The sequence below is a fragment of the Streptopelia decaocto genome (assembly GCF_964273445.1).
Source record: "Streptopelia decaocto genome assembly, chromosome: 3".
NCBI lineage: Eukaryota > Metazoa > Chordata > Aves > Columbiformes > Columbidae > Streptopelia > Streptopelia decaocto.
The window spans coordinates 121,405,471-121,427,020 of NC_138656.1; the positions used below are offsets into that span (position 1 = coordinate 121,405,471).

The 21,550-nt window shown below is 61.9% G+C and overlaps 2 protein-coding genes across 2 annotated transcripts in view; one reads left to right on the plus strand and one right to left on the minus strand.

Moving 5' to 3' along the window:
* The first annotated feature begins 56 nt into the window (after nucleotides 1–56).
* KRTCAP3 (keratinocyte associated protein 3) lies at nucleotides 57–2,580 on the plus strand. The gene is made up of 5 exons (XM_082049629.1): nucleotides 57–299; nucleotides 403–462; nucleotides 1,064–1,264; nucleotides 1,483–1,617; nucleotides 1,889–2,580. Exons 1-5 carry the CDS (start codon nucleotides 90–92, stop codon nucleotides 1,967–1,969), a joined length of 687 nt encoding a protein of 228 aa, XP_081905755.1. The 5' UTR covers nucleotides 57–89; the 3' UTR covers nucleotides 1,970–2,580.
* A 258-nt stretch (nucleotides 2,581–2,838) lies between these two features.
* Nucleotides 2,839–21,550, minus strand: part of IFT172 (intraflagellar transport 172) — a 40,450-nt gene continuing 21,738 nt past the window's right edge. Inside the window, exons 24-48 of the mRNA XM_082047301.1 lie at nucleotides 21,271–21,391; nucleotides 20,760–20,904; nucleotides 20,598–20,687; nucleotides 20,097–20,194; nucleotides 18,751–18,886; nucleotides 18,556–18,672; nucleotides 17,864–18,006; nucleotides 17,151–17,244; nucleotides 16,873–16,937; nucleotides 16,594–16,774; nucleotides 15,972–16,081; nucleotides 15,166–15,295; nucleotides 14,465–14,563; nucleotides 12,814–12,923; nucleotides 12,337–12,400; nucleotides 12,016–12,102; nucleotides 8,968–9,084; nucleotides 8,423–8,533; nucleotides 7,594–7,713; nucleotides 6,202–6,297; nucleotides 5,337–5,396; nucleotides 4,440–4,538; nucleotides 4,026–4,179; nucleotides 3,207–3,298; nucleotides 2,839–2,991 (exon numbers count right to left, since the gene is read on the minus strand). Of these exons, the coding sequence (XP_081903427.1) occupies nucleotides 2,902–2,991; nucleotides 3,207–3,298; nucleotides 4,026–4,179; nucleotides 4,440–4,538; nucleotides 5,337–5,396; nucleotides 6,202–6,297; nucleotides 7,594–7,713; nucleotides 8,423–8,533; nucleotides 8,968–9,084; nucleotides 12,016–12,102; nucleotides 12,337–12,400; nucleotides 12,814–12,923; nucleotides 14,465–14,563; nucleotides 15,166–15,295; nucleotides 15,972–16,081; nucleotides 16,594–16,774; nucleotides 16,873–16,937; nucleotides 17,151–17,244; nucleotides 17,864–18,006; nucleotides 18,556–18,672; nucleotides 18,751–18,886; nucleotides 20,097–20,194; nucleotides 20,598–20,687; nucleotides 20,760–20,904; nucleotides 21,271–21,391 (2,729 nt within the window). The 3' untranslated portion in view covers nucleotides 2,839–2,901. The remainder of the gene's footprint in view (nucleotides 2,992–3,206; nucleotides 3,299–4,025; nucleotides 4,180–4,439; nucleotides 4,539–5,336; nucleotides 5,397–6,201; nucleotides 6,298–7,593; nucleotides 7,714–8,422; nucleotides 8,534–8,967; nucleotides 9,085–12,015; nucleotides 12,103–12,336; nucleotides 12,401–12,813; nucleotides 12,924–14,464; nucleotides 14,564–15,165; nucleotides 15,296–15,971; nucleotides 16,082–16,593; nucleotides 16,775–16,872; nucleotides 16,938–17,150; nucleotides 17,245–17,863; nucleotides 18,007–18,555; nucleotides 18,673–18,750; nucleotides 18,887–20,096; nucleotides 20,195–20,597; nucleotides 20,688–20,759; nucleotides 20,905–21,270; nucleotides 21,392–21,550) is intronic.

The window sequence follows — 21,550 nt, forward strand, 5'->3', positions numbered from 1 at the left end:
CGAGTGCTGCCTCTTTCCGGGCGGGGCGGGGCGGGCCGGGCTCCCTGCCCCGGGGCGGGGCGGCCGCGGGCGGGCTCGGTGCGGCGGCCATGGCCGGGGGGCGCGGGGCCGCGGGGGCGCTGGCGGAGCCGCGGCGGCTGATGCGCTGCGGGCTGGGGCTGATCGTGCTGGGCCACGGCAGCCTGGTGCTGGGCGCCATCGTGCACGGCTCGGTGCTGCGGCACGTGGCCGGCGCCCGCCGCGCCGGCACCCCCGAGTACGCGGTGGCCAACGTGGTGTCCGTGGGCTCGGGGCTGCTGGTGAGCGCGGGGGTCGGGCGGCGGGGATCGGGCCGCGGGGATCGGGCCGCGGGGGGGCTCCGGCCCTGCCGAGCCGCGAGTCGAGCGCGGTCTCTCCCCGCAGAGCATCGCCGTGGGCATCGTCGCCATCCTGGTGTCGCACAACCTGTCCCGGGCAGCCCTGGTGAGTGCGGGGCCGCGGGGGGGCAGCCGGGCGGGCCGGGGGCCTCGGCAGGGCCCGGTCCCTCGGCAGGGCCCGGTCCCTCGGCAGCCGCTCCCTTGGACCTTGTCCCCGGCGGCTCCTTCCGCCTCGCGGTTCGCGGCGTTTCGGTGCCGCCCGCTGCGCCGGCGCGGCCCCGGCGGCAGCACCGGGACGGGGGAGCAGCAGCGCGGGCACCGGGCACCGACCCGGAGCAGAAACGCTTCAGCCGGGGCCGGGCACCCCGGGCGGGCCCACACGGGCTGCGGGAGGCGGGGCTGCTGGGGGTCCCGGCGCCTGGGGGAGCTGAGGCTGTGCTGGCGCTCCGGGGCACGGGAGCCCGTGGGAAAGGGGCGTCCGGTGGCTCTGGGTGCACCGGGGGGTGAGGGATGCGAACGGTGCAAAAGCCTCATGGGAGCGCAGGTCTGGGCCACGCTCGAAGGGGCAGGAGCCTGCAGGGGGTCGCTCGGTGCAAACACCTGTGGGGTTCCCAGAGCCGGCACCCGCAGGGGGGTGTGCGGCGGCGCGGTGTGCCCGGCCCGCACCGCCCGCTCCGCCCTGCCCCCTCTCACGCGTTCTCCCGCAGCACTGGAGCCTGCTGGGCGCATCCCTGCTGAACTGCCTGCTGTCCGCAGCGTGCAGCGTGGGGCTGGCGCTGGCCATCGCGCTCACCGTGCACAGCCGGGGCTCGCACCTCGTCCGGGGCTGCCACAGCGCCGCGCTGCCCGCAGACGCCCGCGCGGCCATAGCGACCAACGACTGTCCTTTCAACACCACCCGCATCTATGTGAGTGTGCGGGGCCAGCACGCGCTCCTCCCTTCCTCTTCTAGTCTCTGCTTCCTTCTCCTTTTCCTTCGTTCTCACCCCTCTCTCTTGCCCACGCTCTCTTCCTCTCACTCTCCCTTCTCCCCTCTCCTCCCCCCGTTGCCCCCACAGCCGCGCGTGGGCAGCCCGGGCGCGGTGAACCACGATCCCTGAGGGAGCTCCGACCCTCTGCTCGGCAGGACACAGCCCTGGCGCTCTGGTTCCCCTCCATGCTGCTGGCGGTCACCGAGGCTGTGCTGTCAGGCAGGTGCTGCTTGGTGGCCCTGATCTTGCGGGGCATCGGGCCCTGCGCGCGCAGCTGTGACAAAGAGCAGGTACGTGCCAGCGGCCCGGACGGCTCTCTGCCCCACCGCTGCCGCTGTTCTGAAGGTGCTGGGTGCTGCCGGGCCCTCGTTCTCACTCGAGCGGGCTGTGCAGCAGTGGGACGGGGGATATGGGGCAGCATCACATTTGCACCACTTCTATCCAGCCGTGGTGACAGACTGGCACCCCTCCGTTTTGGGTAGTTGCAGCCCTGCCTCTTCCCCCTGTGCCAGCCAAGCCTGTGCTGCCCTGGCCGTCCTGAGTACCCCGTTTTCCCTGCAGCTGGCCGGGCCGAGCGCAGCGCGGGAGGGGCCGCGGGAGCTGCAGCAGCTCCTGCGCGGGCGTGCCGACACTCGTGTGTAGCTGCCGAGGTGAGCGCGGCCGCGCCCGGGGCCGGAGGGCCGGGAGCTGCATCGGGAGCGGCCCTGCCGCGCCGGCCCCCAGAACGGCTCTTCCCAAGCAGGGGCTGCAGCCGCTGCCGGGGCCCAGCGCCCCGTCCCTGCCGCGCGCCCCGCGCTCGCTCCTCCTCGGTGACGCTGCGGAGCGCTGGGGCCGGCGAGGGGACGCGGTGCCCGCACCGCGCTCCTGCCCCACGCGTCGGTGTGGGGGGAGGGGGCTGTGGGGGATGTGCCTTTGCGCTTCCCCCAGCCCCACCACCCCACCTGGGACAGACGCTGCAGGTTCCAGACGCACCGCCCGGGTCACCTGGCAGCCTTGGCCCAGAGGTGCCGTGGGGCCGGGACGCTCTCCCTCTCTCCCCCCAAGATGCAGGGCCCGTGATGGCCCAGGAAAGGCTCCATCGCTCTGTACGCGCAGCGAGGACGCAGCCAGGCTGGCCTGGGTCCCGCGGCCCTGCTGCGGAGCGGGCTCAGCTTTCCGTGCCAGGGCCCAGGCCCAGGAGCGGCGGGTGCAGAACCCCTGTGTTGTCGCCTCTGTCGGTTCCCTGAGTGAATAAACTTTTCATTCTCACACTGGCTGCTGGCAGCGGCCCCGGGTGCAGCCGCTGATGGGATGGCGGTCGGCTGGTGTGCCAGCCCCTGTCCGCACTGTGCCCGCCGGGGCCTGGGATGCGGTCCCAGTGTGACAGTGGCCCAGCAGGGACAGGCACCTGCTCAGCACAGCTCGGCCGAGGCCAAGAGATGCCGGCAGACGGGGTTATGGTCCTGTGCCTCGGGAGCCGCATGAGAGGCTGGACGTGGCGTTCTCTGCCAAACAGGAGCACAGCGGGGCTGAGAAACGTTTATTGGGGTGGAAGTGGCGGGTGCTGAGGAACGGACCGAAAGCCACGATGCAGCTCACTGGAAGGAGAAGCTGGTGCTGGGGAGTCCCCCGCACCACTGGCTGAGGAACTTGAGCACGTCTTGGCATGCGGGGCTGTGGGACGTCTGCAGAGTGAGAGGCCGTGGTGAGGGGCGCCCGGGGCCGGCAGAGCTGTGCAGCCCTGGCTGGCTCTGCCCCAGCTCCCGGGGTTAATCCTGCCCCGCAGCGCACGGCGGGTGCACCACCCGGTTCAGTGTGTCTGCCCCCAGCAGGACCATGTTCCATTGCAGAGAGGGGCTGAACACCCGCCGTCCCCCTGCCCCACGGCACGCTGGCTCACCTTGACAGCCATCTGGAACTTGTTCCACGTGTCCTTGTTGGCTTCTCGGCCTGGCCGCTTGAACTCGATCTTGTTCCGGAGCACAGGGTACCCTGGTGGCACAGCGACCCTCAGAAACGAGCCAGGACCCCTGCAGCCCCTCGGCCCTGCCCTCCCCCGTGGGCACCGAGGGGCTCCCAGACACCCGGGTGAGGAAGGGGGCGCCCCGGGTGGTGGGGCTGAGGGAAGTGAAGGCCTGGCCCCCTGGCAGGAACACCCCATGTGTCACACGATAGCAGCCCCTCCTCGCCTTCGGAGCCAGAGCCCTCGCGCTGCGGCCCATCGCCCCGTTCCCTTCTCCGCTCCGCTTCAGGTCCCACCGCACAGTCCCCGCTGCCTGACAGCTGCGTGTGGGGACAGCGCTTGCCAGGACAGACAGCTTTGGCGGGGGACACAAAGCAGGGCCGGGCACCGCACGTGTGTCGGTGCTGGGCAGGACTGTGCGCACCGAGCGGCCACAGACCCACAGAACAAGGATGGCGGAGGCTGGACTGGACCCCTGAGGTCGGTACGGTCCGACCACCCCCTGCTCAAACGGCACAGCCGGTCGCCCCAGACTGTGTCCCAGATGGATTTCAGTGATCTCCAGGTACAGAGATGCCACCGCTCCTGTGCAGCCTGCTCCAGCGCTCAGTCACCGCCACTGAAAACATGGGTCCTTCCATCCCGCCAGAGCTGGTCCCACAGCCACACAGACCCCCCGACTCGTACAGCACAGCGCAGGTCCCCCCCAGAGCCCTCCGTCCCCGCACGGCGCCGTGCTCCCGCGCCCGTCCTCACCCGTGAGCACGCAGGGCAGCGCGCGCGCCCCCGTGCCGGCTGCCACCAGCGAGGCCTCGTACGTGTCCCGCTCGTCCCGCGGCAGCACCTGCTCCAGCCGCTGGTCCATGGACATGGTGAGCACCCAGTCCCGCACCTCCTCCCGCTTCTCCTCCTGCGGGCAGAGCACAGGGCGCTGCTGACGGCCCCGCCGCTGCCCGGCTGCTGCCCGCGGCACCGCAGCGGGACGTGCGCGCAGGACGTGTCCGCGGGTGTGCACAAGCACACGCGTGTATTGGGAGGGGAGCAGGCGCAGGTGTTTCCCTGCGCGTTTCTGGTGGGGTGGGGGCTCAGGGCAGCGCTGGGGAGCTGGGGATGTTCCCACTCTGCTGTCCCATGCTGCCCGTCCCTGCTCACGGCTCAGGTGACACTCACAGGCACGTGCTGTTTGGCGGGAAGCGGCACTTCAAAGGGAATGTCTGTGTTCTGGAAATCCGAGTGGTCCAGAGAGTCCAGGTTCCCCTCGTCGATGGCCTGAGAAAGGAGACGTGGTGGAGCACTGGGGTTTGGCATTTCCTGCTGACCCAGCTGCTGCTCGAGGAGCCGACTGGCACAGGGCTCCCGCGGCGCAGCGCTGCAGCGCGGAGCCGTTACCCGCGGGCATCCTCCCCCCTCGGAACAGCCCGGAGAGCTGCAACGGCACTTGCAGCAGAAGACCCCGGGCCACAACTGTCAGGTCAGCCTGCTCTTTGCTGCCACGTGCACGCGTGGTGGCACTGGACAGAGTGACACGGTCAGGGTGCTCAGGTGCGGTGGCACTGGACAGTGACACGGTCAGGGTGCTGAGGTGCGGTGGCACTGGACAGTGACACGGTCAGGGTGCTCAGGTGCGGTGGCACTGGACAGAGTGACACGGTCAGGGTGCTGAGGTGTGGTGGCACTGGACAGAGTGACACGGTCAGGGTGCTCAGGTGCGGTGGCACTGGACAGTGACACGGTCAGGGTGCTCAGGTGCAGTGGAACCGGACAGAGTGACACGGTCAGGGTGCTCAGGTGCGGTGGCACTGGACAGTGACACGGTCAGGATGCTCAGGTGCGGTGGCACTGGACAGTGACACGGTCAGGGTGCTCAGGTGCGGTGGCACTGGACAGTGACACAGTCAGGGTGCTCAGGGGCCCTGCACGCTCGTGCGGGGTCCCCAGCGCTGTGCACACACCGGGCAGCCGTCGGGGGCTCTGTCGGCAGCCTCGGGTGCCGGGCCCGGGGAGGGTCTGGCGTGGCCCTGCAGCCCCGTCCCCGCCGTCGCCCGCCCCCCAGCCGGCTGTACGCACATCCGAGAGGTCCAGGAAGCGGTTCAGGAAGATGAACGCCATGCTCTCCCAGTTGACGGCCTAGGACAGAGAGGAATCCCAGGTGAGACCAGGCAGCTGATCTCCGCAGCCACAACTCCTGCGGGAGCAATGGCTGGGAAGGACGCGGCTCCGCTTGTGCCACGATGTCCCGCCGCGGCACAGGTAGCGGAGGAGGAGCGCGCCCATCCCAGCTCGCTGTCCCGAAGCACCGCTGCACAGGCAGCCCTGGGACAACCAGCCCAGCGGCCACAGGCTGGCCTGTGGGACCGAGTCAGGCACTGGTGACAACACGCTGCTGTGTCCCTGAGTCCGGGCCGGCGGCAGAGCCTGTCACCAGGAGCAAGCTGACACTGAGGGACCCAGAGCAAGGCAGACCAGGGCATCTAGCATCCGCACTAACAGCACCGTGCAACGTAACGTGGCCTCTGGTCTGCCCCCGGGTCTGCAGGTCACGTCCCCTTGCCCGCTCAGGTCCGCGCTCCCACCACCCACTGCTGTGCCACGACAAACACAGAGGCTGGAAGCTGTTTGAGAGGCCTCCAGTGCCTGTGTCTGGCTGCTGGTGTCCAGCTGCTGGTGTCCCAGTGTCCAGCTGCTGGTGTCCCAGTGCCTGGCTGCTGGTGTCCAGCTGCTGGTGTCCCAGTGCCTGGCTGCTGTTGTCCCAGTGCCTGGCTGCTGGTGTCCCAGTGTCCGGCTGCTGGTGTCCCAGTGCCTGGCTGCTGGTGTCCCAGTGCCTGGCTGCTGGTGTCCCAGCACAGCCAGGGCAGGATGGGGAAGATGAGGCTGCGTGTCCCTGTGTGCGGGTCCTCCACCCCCCCAGCTGCCCGGGTGCAGAAGCTCTCACCTTGGCAGCTGTCCCGGCTTCGTAGAAAGCCTTGTCTGCAGGGAGCAGCTCGGTGTGGCGCAGCAGGGCGATGGACAGCTTGGCGGCCACAGTGTCCTGCAGACACAGGGGACAGAGAAGTCCCAACACCAGCACAGAACATATGGGGTCAGAAGGGATCTCATGAGCTCATTCTGCTCCAGACCCACAGCAGCGGCTCTGCACCCTCATTTCCCAACACGTAACAAAGGCTGAAAACCCCAGTCCTGACCATGGGCACCCTGACTGCGTGAGCACACAGGAGGGCTGTCACCTGAAGATCTTCTGCTTTACAAACCTTACCGTTTTGCTAGAAGCCACACCCAAGTTCCCACCATTTGAGTCACAGAACAGCTGAGGTTGGAGGGGTCCCTGGCGGTGTCCGGTCCAGCCCCACGCCCCGGCTCAACGGTTCAGAGCAGAGTCAGCTGCAGCAGCTCGTTCAGAACGTGTCTGATCATGTTCCAAGTATCTCAAGGGATGGAGACTCCCCAGCCTCCCCACCAGCCTGCTGGGTGTTCGGCCACGTTTGACCACACAGGAATTTTTGAGTGGGGGTGAGGAATTCAAGGGAGACTCCACTCCCTGCTTGCCAGACAGGTTCCATCGCATCAGAACCAGGAAGGCCACCCCTCCTCAGAGTCCCAGACAGACCACCCAGCACCTCAATATTCCACAGCTGCGTGGGTCTGTTTGTCTGGACGAGGTGTGTCTGTCACAGCTCCAGTCTCACCTCATACTGAGCTCTATCACAGCTCCACAATCCCATACAGATCAGGACTTCAGCAGGGACTCTGCTACGTATCGTGGGCCAGAACAGATCCCAGTGCACGTCAGGCTCAGGAATACTCACAGTGCCTCGTGAGGGGCAGTACCCAGCCCCTGAGCTCCCAGAGCCCCTGAGAAGCCCAGCACACAGGTCCAGTACCTGCCAAAGCCCCGTGCGATGCCAGGCGCCTCGAGCTCCCAGAGCCCTGCGCAAAGCCCGTCTGCTCCGCACACCACGTCTGGGGCTCAGCAGCTCCCACAGCCCAGGGCGGCTGCAGAGGCAGCACCGTGTTGTGCCATCCCCAAATTGCTGCCGGTGCCTCTGCTCTCACAAGTCATCCTGACACACAGATCAGCTTCCCACTGGTTACACCTCGGTCTCAGTGGCTGGGGGCAGGTCCCACAACAAGGAGTCAGAGAAGGCGATCTCCAGTTCCACCTGCTAGTGGTGGGCTCCCTGACCATCACAGTCCCATTCTCATGCATCCACAACGTTCAAATGTTCCATGAAGTGGAACAGTGAACCGTGGATAGCCCTGAACCCGCACATCCCACAGGGTTCTGCACTCAGGTGGGCACCTGGCAAAGCAGCTTCAAAGCCCTTACCAGCTGCTTCACGCCCTGAGCAGCGGAGCGGGTGGCACAGTAGTGGGCGACCAGCAGCATCGTTTCAAAATCTTCATGTGCTGGAGTGTTCGCCTCACTTGACTTTACCAAGTTTTCACACTGAAGAAGAGAAAAGGAAAGTAACTGAGAACATGAGAACGCAAGGGCACTCTTCATCCACTCGAGTCCAGGGAAGAGCTGGGAGAGAGCTGGATCTCCAGTACCCAGGCACCCTGGAGAAGGGCTGGGCCTTGGGTGCTCCGGGTCCCACACAGCGCTGAGGGACAAGGCTGGGGCAGAAGGCAGAGCCAACAGTGCTGCAGCAACGCAGAGCACCGAAGCAGCAGTGAATTTGGATAGACCAAGGGCCGGAAGTGGGTATTTATGGGACAGAACCAGAGAAGAGGCGGTCATGGGCTCTGGCTGAGGTATTCTGGGACAGGAAAGCAGGAGCAGAAGTCTCTAAGCATCTCTAGGGAGATGGGAGGACTCGTTCTGCAGGCTCAGCCGTTCTGTGCTTTCCCCCGGTCCTTGCGCCACCCAAGCTGTCAAATGTGAGTGTAGGACAGAAAGCTGGCATGTTGTCACAGGCTCGACACAGCAGTGACGCAGCGAGCCCGTGTCCAGACCCACTGCAAGGATGTGGCCTCAAGTGCAGGGCCACCTCCTGCCGGACTCCTCGTGCCCAGCCAAGCCCACTCACACTGCCCGCACTGTGGGCATCTCCCGTTCCCAGGCCGTGTCACCGCTGCAGAGCGGTGCTGCCGCTGCGCTGCCGGAGCGCCCGGGGCTGCAGCTCCGCAGGCAGCGGCGCCGCGGCCGCACTCACCAGGCGGAACAGAACGTCACGCAGGTCAGCCCAGCTGGAATAGGCCTCGGCACAGTTCATGCCAGGTGCATTCACCATCTCCACGAAGAGACGCCTGTAAATGTTGAAATTCTGCAACAAAAAGGAGAGAAATCTTGGGGGAGCCAGCCGGGAGTCAGCAGAAGCCAAGCGCCGGCCGAGGGACGGCAGCGCTGCCGTGGGCTCCCGGGCACGCGGCTGCAGACGGCGGCACAACGGCGCTGCGGGACAGGGCGGGGAAACGGGGCAGGATGCGCCTGCTGCCGGTGCTCTCAGGGAGCCAAACACGGCTCCTTTTATTCTGGTTTTGGTGGTTAAGCTGCTCAAAGCCACAAATACTCAATCCCCCTGTTCCTTCCCGTGCAGAACCTGCAGGAGCCTGCACCGACTCCAGCTGAGGAGCCTCCGGCACAGCGCCCAGCAGGGCTGAAGCGGCTTGGACACGCTGAGCACCGGGCGAGCCCAGCTCGCCTGGACCCGGTCGCGGCGCAGACTGCGGCTCGCACGGGGCTGTCCCGTCTTCTTACCTGTGGGTTGGCAGGTACCCCGTGGTGGACGTACAGGCTCAGGGCTTTGTCCCAGCTGCCCTCCCGGATGAGGTGGGTTGCGTACAGAGCTACGTACTTGTGCAGAACCTTATAGTTCTGGAGAAGGCACACACACAGAAAGCAGCAGCATGAGACTCATGACCGAACAATGTCACTCGGCAGGGGTGGTTTCAGACGCGTGTACACACACCCCTATGCCCGAGTCCCAAAGGGTAATCAGGTAGTCAGAGGCACACTGCACAGCAGACCCGCGGTTTGATTTGGGCCCCTCTGCACACCTCTAATCCTGCCTAGCTGACGCTGTGCCCACCCTTCCACACACGGAAACAAAGCCGCTTTCAGCCGTTCGCCACTTGCCGAAGGAACGCTGCCAAACGCCTGAAGGATGCAGCGTGTCCACCGTGTGGCACCACCAGTACCAAGTGTAAACCAGCTCTTGGTCTAGCGAAAGGATGAATCAAAACACTTTGTGGACTGAAGACGCTCATCACTTGCAGGGTTGCTCTAGTCCATTATTCAAATGCTGTCAGACCTCTGGGACTGGAGCCTCCTCGGAGAGCTGCTCCTACCTGTCCTGATCTATAAACCTCTGCTGAGGACTTGCAGAAATCCAATGGAGGACAGGCCTGTTTCACACAGGCTTAAATAATGAAATGAAGAAGATGGTGTAAAATGAACAATCCTGTCAAAAAATAAGCAATGGAAACAAGCTTATTAAGCACCAGAGAGACCAGTGTCCCAGTGATCTGTCTAGAAATTGAGCACCCAGCTGTGGGTGCCGGTGAGACATCAGGTACAGGACAGTTTGGGACAAAGACTGGGTCTGGTACGTGGCCTGTTCTGGGCTAAGAAGAACCTTACGAAGTCCCACAAGGACCAGTGCAAGGTCTGGGCTCTGGAACGCGCAGTCCAGGGCGCAGCACGGCTGGGTCTCCCCGGCCGGGTCAGCTCTGCGCGGGGACCTGGGGGACAAGCAGCTCAGTGAGCGACCAGTGGCTGCTGGGCCAGCAGGTCACGGGCTGCATCACAGGGCATCTCTAGAGACAAAGAACTCGTCACCCTGCTCTAGTCAGCGCTGGTCAGGCCGCACCTGGAGGACTGTGCTCAGTTCTGGTCCCCGCTGTGCCACCAGCTGTGGCCAGGCCGGACGGGGCCAGAGAAGGACACACAGACGATGGGAGGACGGGGCAGCCCTGTGTGAGGAAAGGCCGAGAGAGCGGGGCCGTTCAGCCTTGAGAAGAGAGGGCTTTGGGGACAGCTCACCACCATGCTCCAGTATTTAAAGGGTGGCTGCAAAGCAGCTGGAGATCCCTCTGTACAAGGAGTCACATGGAAAATACAAAGGGTGGTGGGTACAATTTACTCCTGGGGACATTCCGATCGGACACAAGAGGGAAATTGTTCGTGATGAGCACAGTCAGCCATTGGAAAAATCTCCCCAGGGAACTGGCGCGTTGGCCAACACTGGACACTTTCAGCATTCAGCTGGACAGGGCTGGGCCAGCTTGTCTAGACCAGGCTGTGCCAAGAAAGGTTGGGCCAGGCGACCCTTGTGGTCCCATCCAACCTGGGATTCTGTGATCAAACGTAACTTTTTTTCCTGTATAATCACTGTAGAACAGCCAAGTCAAAAGTCATTAAATTCTGCACTGGTCACGGAGCAAGGTTGTGCCAGGGCCTTAGAGACACGAACAGACCAACAACGCCTGGAACCAAGGGCAGCAGTGTTGGGCCTGGCTGACAAACTGCGTAAGCCTTTACCATTAAGCGTGAAGATATGCTTTATGGAAGATCAACACTGGTGTGTCCCGACAATTAGAACATCAGCACAGAAGTCTCCAAGACAACAACTCCTGCAACAAGGACCGTTTGTATCACCAGACAAGTCCGAGTCAAAAAGAAACCAAGTTTAGTGTAGTGGAGCCCAAACTCAGGTTACTGGTTACTGCATCGGAAACAAAGTCAGAAAAACTGAGCCAGACACGTTCCCAATGCTTGTCCAGGTCATCGGTGGTTTATCGGTGGTTTATTGGTGGTTTATCGGTGGTTTACCGGCGCTGGCCGGAGCGATGAGCTGCCCCGGCTCCGAGCAGCGCCCGCAGAGCCGGCACCTCGGCCGGCTCCCCCGTCAGCAACCGCTCAGCCAATAAACCGTCAATAACCACTGAATACAAACAAACCCTCAAAGCAGGTCCTGGCAATCTAGAGCTTTTTCCTCCCGTAACTGCATTGAAATAGCACTACAGAGCAGTTTCATTTTGCTTTTCTTCACTTTTTTTTACTTTGCTGAGGTAATTTTGCCAGTTTTAGGTCAGTGAAAATGAAAGAAATGTCAGATTTGCTTTCACGCCAAGGATGTCCCCTTTCTAGTCACGCCAAGCCTCCAAAGAACACGTGGGAGGAAGGCTTGCTTTCACAGGCCGTTCCACGGTACCGATTCCTTCCGGCCCAAACAACTCATTGAGCTTTTCCAGCGCCCCGTGAATCACAACATTTAAACTCCACGCGCTTCTGGGTTCTAACACCGCCCTGGTCGGCCGGGCTGGCCGAGGGGGGCACAGCGGAGAGGTGGGTTTTGGGCTGCTCCCCACAGAAATGGCTGCTGTTCCCTGCCCACTCGTTCCTGCCACCCCGCTGCGCAGAGCCCAGGCCCCGAGGGCTCCACATCTGTCCCCAGGAGCTCCATGTCTGTCCCCGAGGGCTCCACATCTGTCCCCGGGGACTCCACCTCTGTCTCTGAGGGCTCCACATCTGTCCCCGGGGGCACCACATCTGTCCTGAGGGCTCCACATCTGTCCCCGAGGGCCCCATGTCTGTCCCTGAGGGCCCTACGTCTGTCCCGAGGGCCCCACGTCTGTCCCTGAGGGACCCACGTCTGTCCCGAGGGCTCCACGTCTGTCCCTGAGGGCCCCACGTCTGTCCCTGAGGGACCCACGTCTGTCCCGAGGGCTCCACGTCTGTCCCTGAGGGCCCCACGTCTGTCCCTGAGGGACCCACGTCTGTCCCGAGGGCCCCACAGGCACCCACCTGCTGAGCTGCAACCTCCAGGCACTTCTCCCACTGCTCCTGCTGCACGTACAGGTCCAGGGCAGCCACGACGTCTATGCCGACCAGCTGGGGACGGGAACAACCATAAACCCACCGCGCGGGCACGGCTTCCTACAGCAGCAGGGCAGCACCGGCCGGCCAGGGCCCTTCACGCACACCCAGTCCCTCCCTGTGCCGCCGACACCGTGACTCACGGGCACTCACACACTCCTCACATCCAGGTAAAGGTCCCATGAGAGGGGCCCCAAGGGTCTGATCCTGACATCGCTCCCTGGCCTGTGAGACTTCCCACATACGTACCGAGTCCACCTTGCCTTGGTTCTTTAAATACTCCTTGTAACGCTGGTCCACATACTCCTCTGACCTGATGGGCAGAAAGAATTTCAACAGGCAGCAAGACTATCAGTGTCTTGCATCAGTGCAGAGCCTGGATTCAGCTTCGCTTTGGGAAAGAGGACCTAGAGCTGCGCCGTGTCCTCCTGCCCGGCTGCTGGGGGCACAGGTGGAAGGGGATATAACATGGCAATATAACACGTGAGAAGAGAAAGGGATCACGGGACTGTCAGAAGGAAATGCATGCACAGGACGATGCCAAGGGAACGGGAGACAGGGGTAGGCATGGGGATGGTATTACAAGGAGTAACGTGCCCCGTCGAGCATGACCACAGTGAGGACAACCCAGGGAAGCTGGGGGCAGCAGGACAGGACAGCACACAGAATCATCTCGGGGTGGGAGAGGGAGCAGGAGCAGGAGAACTTGAGAAACTGAAGGCATACTGGGGGTCCAGCTCCTTGGCCACACGCTTGGCTTTGCTCCACTCCTCCCCTTCAATGAAGGCGTCGATAGCTTCTCGGATGAGGTCCAGGCTGAGGTAGAGTTCGGCTGCCTGCGGGCAGAGACAGGCCCATGGAGACGGAGCCCGCGGGCACCGCGGCGCAGCCGCCGGAGGTGACCAGCACGCAGCGGGGACAGCGGGCTCTGCCGGGACACAGCCTGCTCTCAGCCTCCCGCCCCTTCCCAAGGCTCGGCCCTCTCACACTGTCCCAGCACTTCTGCTCTGAGGACAGGCTGAGGGAGCTGGGGTTCGGCCTGGAGGAGAGAAGACCTTAGAGCAGCCTCCAGTACCTCAAGGGACCTACAGGAAAGCTGGAGAGGGACTTCTTACAAGGGCAGGTAGGGACGGGACAAGGGGTGACGGCTTTAAAAAAAGGAAAGAAAGGAAAGGAAAGGAAAGGAAAGGAAAGGAAAGGAAAGGAAAGGAAAGGAAAGGAAAGGAAAGGAAAGGAAAGGAAAGGAAAGGAAAGGAAAGGAAAGAAAGGAAAGGAAAGGAAAGGAAAGGAAAGGAAAGGAAAGGAAAGGAAAGGAAAGGAAAGGAAAGGAAAGGAAAGGAAAGGAAAGGAAAGGAAAGGAAAGGAAAGGAAAGGAAAGGAAAGGAAAGGAAAGGAAAGGAAAGGAAAGGAAAGAAAAGAAAAGAAAAGAAAAGAAAAGAAAAGAAAAGAAAAGAAAAGAAAAGAGAAGAAAGAAAGAAAAGAAAAGAAAAAAAGAAAAGAAAAGAAGGTAGATTTAGGTGAGCTATAGGGAGGAAGCTCTTCACTATGAGGCTGGTGAGGTGCTGGCCCAGGCTGCCCAGAGCAGCTGTGGATGCCCCGTCCCCGGGAGTGTTCCAGGCCAGGCTGGATGGAGCTTTGGACAGCCTGGCCTGGCGGAAGGTGGGAAGGTGTCCCTGCTGGTGGCAGGGGGGTGAACTAGATGATCTCTAAGGTCCCTTCCAGCCCAAACCACTCTGTGATTCTACGGCTTGATCCCTTCCCCTTTTCCCCCCTCCCTGACGATTCTGTGCTGCCTGGCTCTGGACAGGGCCACCCACCCTTCACCCCAGGGTGCGGCTTGGGCTCCCTCCCTTGGATAGAGCTCTCCCTCCCCTTGGATGGAGCTCTCCCTGCCCTTGGATGGAGCTCTCCCTGCCCTTGTAGAGCTCTCCCTGCCCTTGTAGAGCTCTCCCTCCCTTGGATAGAGCTCTCCCTGCCCTTGTAGAGCTCTCCGTGCCCTTGTAGAGCTCTCCCTCCCTTGGATAGAGCTCTCCGTGCCCTTGTAGAGCTCTCCCTGCCCTTGTAGAGCTCTCCCTGCCCTTGTAGAGCTCTCCCTCCCTTGGATAGAGCTCTCCCTGCCCTTGTAGAGCTCTCCCTGCCCTTGTAGAGCTCTCCCTGCCCTTGTAGAGCTCTCCCTCCTCTCCCTCCCCTTGGATGGAGCTCTCCCTGCCCTTGTAGAGCTCTCCCTCCCTTGGATAGAGCTCTCCCTCCCTTGGATAGAGCTCTCCTGCCCTTGTAGAGCTCTCCCTCCCTTGGATAGAGCTCTCCCTGCCCTTGTAGAGCTCTCCCTTCCTGCGTCGCTGCTGTTCAGCAGCCTGGGGCAGGAGCTGGCCCTCACCGCACTGTATTTCTTCATGGCCACCAGCTGAGGAGCCACGGTCCGCGTCACGTCCATGCTCTGTGACTGGCCCAGGAATTTAATGGCCAACTCAGCAGCCTGTGGAGAGAAACTGTCAACAGCACAAGTGCTAAATGCTGTTTGAGAGGGGGATGAAGCTGGGAAGAACCCAGTCCCAGCTAAAAGGCTGGGTCAGAAGCACTTGAACTATGGAGAAGGGGAGAAAAAATGACAGCCCACTTCAGCAATTCAGAGAAGCAAAGCCCAGCGACCTGCACACATGGGAGAGGATCAGACCAGGACTTAATTGTTGCTGGAATTGGTACAAGGGCACAGGTATGAGTGAAAAGTATGAAGAAGAACACAGCCCAAAGGCTGGTGGACAGAGACCACAAGAAGAAAGGGTGCCCATCTAACCAAGTCACGAATTCCAGCGCTTCAGTGCAGAGAGATACGGGCACAAAGACACGGGCACGCTGCTCAAGTGGTGCCATAGCCAGGATGCCAGTGCAGTGCAGGGTAAGTACCAGCCCGTCTCGGCTCAGCAGGATGGCCGTGAAGGCTGTCAGACCCGCGGCCGCCGGAGCCTGCGATCCTCCCACGGCCTGCAGGGACTGAGGCACCTCTGGGACGCACTGCGTGTTGTGGGAAAGCTGCTGGACAGCAGAGCAGAGGAGGGGAATCACAGCCCCAGCCCGTACCTTCAGCAAGCACTTCTCCATCAGGACAGCGTTGCTGGGATCCCGCACCTTCAGGTAGCAGTCCACCGCCCGGGCGTGCTCCCCCGCCTGCTCCCACTCCCGCGCCTGCTCCAGCAGCCCCTCTGTTCCTCTGCAAGAGGAAACGGCCTCAAGTTGTGCCAGGGCAGGTTTAGATTGGTTATTAGGAAAATATTCTTCCTGGAAAGGGCTATTGGGCATTGGAACAGGCTGCCCAGGGCAGTGGTGGAGTCACCATCCCCGGAGGCTTTTAAAAGGCGTTTAGACGAGGTTCTCAGGGACACGGTTTAGTGCTAGAGTTGGTTAGGTCATGGCTGGACTCAATGGTCCTGCGGGTCTCTCCAGCTGCAATGACTTTACGGTTCTCCGGGGCTGTGGCAGCCGGAGAGCGGCCGCCCAGGTCCCGCAGGCAGCGTGCGGGGCGCGTGCCGCCGGTGCGGAGCCAGCGACCTCGGACGGGCTGCGCGGGCGACAAGCAGCACACAGCCGGTGCTGAGGGGAGAACTGGTCTGGGACCCCTGGGGCATGCACTGGTGCTACAGGGGACCCCAGGGAGCTGCAAGTGGCAAGAAGACATCCAGGAGACCTTGGACAGCAAGAATAAACCTGGAGTGTCCCGGAGCAGTGAGGATGTTAGGAAACCTATGCAGTAAGGAGTCCATGGTCCTCAGGAAGGAAACGCCTGGATGCCAGGGGTGCTGTCAGGCAGTCTGTGTAAAGCACCAGCGCAATGGCTGAGGGGAAGAGCTATGTGTGTGTTCTTGCAGCCTGACCACAGCATTCCTCACCTGGAGCCCTTCTTGGCAGCCTCCCTGCCGCACTCCTCCTGCAGCTCTTCCAGCCGACTGGGCACGTACTCCTTGCAGATCCGCAGGGCCTCGCTCCACATGCCAGCCTCCTGCAAGCACGATGGGAGGAATGCTCACCGGTTCACCAGGATCCCCCGCACTCCTGGCCCCACGTAACACATCCGGCCTCTCGTGTCATCTTGCCAGAGAACCAGCTGGAAGAAACAACCACAGCAGCACCAGCCAACTCTTCCCTCCCCAGACGGCACCTATGTCCATCCATTCACCCGCGCCGCCTGAGTGGAGAGTGCCCGTCCATCCCAGCTGCCTCTGCGGAACGGGCACTTACAGCCTCCGAACGCGCCCGCTCACGCTGCCCTGAGGACCATCCCTGTCCACAGGACACCTCGAGCGCTGCGAGAGCTGCGCTGTGCTGCGAAAGCTCTACCGCTTCAGTGCTCCAAGAGCCGGCCAGAATTAAAATCTGCTAGGAACCACCTGAATAAATGGTTTCTCTTTGGCTCCTAAGCTGACAGGGAGAGCTGGGAGATGGATTTCACTCCTCCTCCATCCAAACTGGTCCAGCAAGGAAGGCCATGATGTTGCTACAGACCGCGCTCACCTTGTAGTACTTTATGGCCAGCTCCGGTCTCTGTGCGCGCAGGAGAAAGGCCTCTGCTTTCTGGAACTCCCTCTGCTCAAAGGCAAAGCGCGCCTGTCCCACAAGGACGTCGGCCACGCTGTCGGGGTCGTGAGCCTCCGCAACGCGCTGTGCAGCATCCCAGTTCTGGTTATGCACAAACCTGGGGGAGTCAACACGAGGTGTAACCAGAGGCACGGCAAGGAGCAGAGCAGTGCTGGAGAAGCAACCAGGCGGGGCAGGACTGGGAAGGATACGTACATCAGCACTGCCTCCTTGGGTTTCCCAGCTTTAATGAATTCTGCTTCAGCCTCTTCAAATTTGCCCTAGGAGAGAGGAAGGAATTCGCTTCCGTGCCATCCTGCCCCAATACCACCGCACGACCTCCTCTGTTACCATGAGGATTTATGAATCTAAGATGTGTGTGAAGCTTGGGGCTGCAATTGTCCTTTGGGTGAGCAGTGACTGCAGCCATGTAAGTGCCCCTGGTGACACCTGAGTGACCAGAGAGCTCCCACCTATTCCAGGGGTGAAATTACCTCGTCTTCGAGGAACATGGCGTACTTTAAGTGGATCTCTGGCATCTTCTGCTTCATGGAGAGGCGGGCCAGCTCAAAAGCAAATTCAAAGATCCTGCAACAGAAGAGAAAATGGGGTGAGAGCAGGACCATGCACTGAGGACACCGAGGACATGCCTTCATCAAGAGCAAGACGGCGAGGAGAGCACAAGACACAGGGAAAGCGACAGAAACACAGAGGGTCGCAAGTGCATGGGCACTGCCCATTCCTCCTGCTCCTGACCAGAGAACAGCAGCTTCGAGAGCCCCCGCTAAGGAAATTCAGCTCCTTCACGCTTGCTGGTAGAGCCAGAGGCCCTTGGTTCTGCCCTAAGGGGGCTGACAAGACCCCCCAAACCGAGCAATGGGGGAGAGTGGGGAGAGCAGAAGCGAATGGCAGGGCGGGGGCAGAAGGGACAGAACTGCCGGCAGTGACGGTGACACGAGGACACCGCCTCCTGCCCTGCGGAGGCTGCAGGGACAGCTGCTGCTGCCTGCCCAGCTCTGCGGGGACGCTGCACGCACGGACAGGTGCGGCGGAGGCGGGAGGTGTCCGGGGGAGACGCACGGGTGCGGTGGGCAAATGGGCCGTATCCTGGACCTGCAGCTATTGCGTGCACGCGGTTATCTCGGGGCAGCCCTTCCTCCACAGGGCAGGCAGATGGGAGCGGTGCTGCTCTGATGGACCTGCTTACCCGTTGTCCGCTGCATGGTCGATGGCCATCTCCAGAAGGCCGAACTTACTGAGGAGTTTCACAGCCGCCTCTCCACCCAGGCTCTTTGCCCACATGTAGGCCACTTGCTTATAGGAGTTTGCTCCCCCGTGTGCCTTGGCCACCTATCCAAAGCAAGAAAGTGGAAGAGTCCAATGCATCCATTCCATTCTCAGCAGGCTGAGTCAGGACTCTGCTCTCACATGGTGCTTATCATCCCGAGGGAGCACCAAAAGCAACTGTTCTCTCCTAAGGAAACCTTCTGGGGGCACTGCTGGACCGGGGGGGTGAGACAAGGGCTGTACGGCGAGGCAGAGGAGAGGCGGCTGCCTCCCCGCATGGCGCAGGCGGCTGTCAGGCCAGTGACCCAGGCAGCTGTGCCCGCACCGGGGGAGCAGTGCCGCGCTGGGGCTGCGCAGAGCAACGCCCCCGGTACGGGCTGGGAGCAGAGCAGCCCCGCAGCAACAGCGCTGCAGTGTGGCCAGGGCCCAGCCCTGCCTGCGGGGGACGCTGCAGCAGCCGCACAGGCGCCCCAGGGCTGCGCCACACGCTGAACCTGGGCAGCGTCTGCCACGTCTTCACATTCCGCGGTGATCAGAGACAGAGCAGCTCCTGCCAGGATCCTGCAGCCAGAGCCTGGTCCCCGCACAACGGGACACAGAAGCGATGATTACCCTGTAAGCGTCCTCCCACATGTCGTTCACTCGGTACATGTTTACTGCGGCCTTCCACTCCTTGGCTTCCACGTAGTGGTACTCAGCTTCCTGCAGGCACCCCTCTGCCTCCAGCGTCTGCATCAGAGGCAACGAGTCAGTGACACTCTTGTCCCCGCTTGGTCTACCAGCTCCCCTACCATGAGATGTGCTCACCTTGGCCAGGTGCTGGTGGGTATCGTACAGTAATTCCTTGCGGTACTTGGTCACTAGGGAGACCATCTCATCATACATCTTATGCTGCTTGTACATGGAGATGGCCCGATCGGGTTCATTCACAGTGATGTACAGCCTGGGAACACAGACACCTCCCAGTGGCTCAGCCCAGGACACCACCAGTCCCTGCAGCCTCTGCCCAGCCAGAACCAGGTCCTGTACACCCTGCCAGAGGGCACAGCTGGTGTGCAGCACAGCTGGTGTGCAGCACATGTGGTGTGTATCACAGTTGGTGAGCAGCACGGCTGGTGTGTATCACAGTTGGTGAGCAGCACAGCTGGTGTGCAGCACAGTAGTTGTGCAGCACAGTTGGTGTGCAGCACAGCTAGTGTGCAGCATGGCTGGTGTGCAGCACGGCTGGTGTGCAGCACGGCTGGTGTGCAGCAGGGCTGGTGAGCAGCACGGCTGGTGTGCAGCAGGGCTGGTGAGCAGCACGGCTGGTGTGCAGCATGGCTGGTGAGCAGCACAGCTGGTGAGAAGCACAGCTGGTGTGCAGCACGGCTGGTGAGCAGCACGGCTGGTGTGCAGCACAGCTGGTGTGCAGCAGGGCTGGTGAGCAGCACAGCTGGTGTGCAGCAGGGCTGGTGTGCAGCACGGCTGGTGTGCAGCACAGCTGGTGTGCAGCACGGCTGGTGTGCAGCACGGCTGGTGTGCAGCACGGCTGGTGAGCAGCACGGCTGGTCAGCAGCACGGCTGGTGTGCAGCAGGGCTGGTGTGCAGCACGGCTGGTGTGCAGCACGGCTGGTGTGCAGCACGGCTGGTGAGCAGCACGGCTGGTGTGCAGCAGGGCTGGTGAGCAGCACGGCTGGTGAGCAGCACAGCTGGTGTGCAGCACGGCTGGTGAGCAGCACGGCTGGTGAGCAGCACGGCTGGTGTGCAGCACAGCTGGTGTGCAGCACGGCTGGTGTGCAGCACGGCTGGTGTGCAGCACAGCTGGTGAGCAGCACGGCTGGTGAGCAGCAGGGCTGGTGAGCAGCACGGCTAGTGTGCAGCACAGCTGGTGAGCAGCACGGCTGGTGTGCAGCACGGCTGGTGTGCAGCAGGGCTGGTGAGCAGCACGGCTGGTGAGCAGCAGGGCTGGTGTGCAGCACGGCTGGTGAGCAGCACGGCTGGTGTGCAGCACAGCTCTGAAACATAAGCTATAGGTCTCCACATGTGGAGAGAGCACCTCTGACCTTTCCAAACTCTAGCCCCAAACTCTACTCCCACCCCAGGAACCGGCTCATCCCCACTACCGCCATTTTTTAAGGGCTAGGTCTTGGACTGGTACCAAGAAAGACGCTCACCTCTCAGCTTCTTTGTACTTGCCCTGCTTCTCCATCTCTTGGGCCTGCGTTATATAGAGCACAGACACATCTTCCCGACTCATACACTTGATTGCCAGCTGCCAAAAGGAACATACATGGGAAAACTACAGCACACTGCACAGCAATTTCTTGATATATATAGTAGTGAAAGAGAAAGGGAAAAGCAATCTTCTTCCCATTACAAAGAAGTGTGCGTGCTATATGCTATACGCCCTGGGGAGAACAGGCGGCCCTTTGCCGCGGTGATGAAGCACACAGGACCGGCCCCTGGAGAACGCTCTGTGCACCCACCCGGGGCAGCTGAAAAGGCACAGACAGGACACGAAGGCCGGGGCTGTTTCCTGCCGGCCGCCCCACGCACCCCCTTTGGGAGCAGAGCTTGTTGATCAGGTGTGGGCAGACAGGGCACCACCATCTCCTGATGAAACACGTTTCACCAGGCGGGGTGAGGTCCCCAAGAGCTTTGGCTTCTGGCCCTACCTTGTGAGCCTGCTCCCAGAGCCCGGCCTGCGTGTACATGTCGATGGCGTCCTTGGTCTGGTCTGCTTTGACGTACAGCTCCTCCGCAGCCTGGGCGAAACGACCATCCTCAGTATCCCGAGGGACGTCCCGAGCAGCAACGACTGCGCTCTGCGGCCTCACCTGATACTCCTGTAGAGCTGCATAGTGCTGGGCAATCCTGAGGTAATATTTGGCTGCTGTCTGTCTGTCCTGCAAGTCCAAAATGTAGATGGCCTTCTTCCACTGCCGGGCTCCCAAGGCTGCCTCAATGGCCTTAATCGAGCACCTAGCATCAAAAGCACAGCGCTTTACAGCCAGCCAGCAGCCCCCTCCTCCGGCGGAGCGAGGGACCCCGGAGACCAGCGTGCTCTGCCGCTCGATCCTGCTGGCTGCGTTAGAGCAGCAAAAAGCATCCGAACAACTGGCAAAGCAAAGGGGAAAGAATGAAAAACTAGGACATCAGGGATGAAAGACCTTGGGAGAGAGGCGGGAAGGCACCACGGTGGGGCCAGCAGAGCCTGCACGTAAGCACCATGGCACCGGCAAAGCGGGGCTGACTCCGGCAAAGCCCTGCTGGTTTGAGCAAACCGTATCAGCTTCGTAGCCTGCAGGTTATTCTGCTGCTGGGTACACAGCCACCACCTGTGCCCACCTGGCTTCGATGTAATGGTTAATAGCAGCATCCAGCTGTTTCTGCTGCACCAGATGGTCTCCCCAGGCCTCCTCCAGCGTCACGACTTCTGCGGGAAACGCCAGGCGAGCCAGCTCCACCGCTGCAAGGGCACACACAGCGGTCACAGCAAGCCCAGCAGGGAAGCAGAGCGGAGGGGAGCACGGCCCTGGACGGGCACACAGCGAGGGCAGCGGTGCTGTCTGATCCCCCCAGCTCCAACGGGCCGCCCAGCAACCCGGACCTGCCGAGGCCTGGAGCA

Coding starts and splice junctions, on each gene's coding strand:
- KRTCAP3 (XM_082049629.1), top strand. CDS start 90: ATGGCCGGGGGGCGCGGGGCCGCGGGGGCGCTGGCGGAGCCGCGGCGG. Junction 463..1,063: donor ACCTGTCCCGGGCAGCCCTG/GTGAGTGCGGGG, acceptor GTTCTCCCGCAG/CACTGGAGCCTGCTGGGCGC. Junction 1,618..1,888: donor GCAGCTGTGACAAAGAGCAG/GTACGTGCCAGC, acceptor TTTTCCCTGCAG/CTGGCCGGGCCGAGCGCAGC.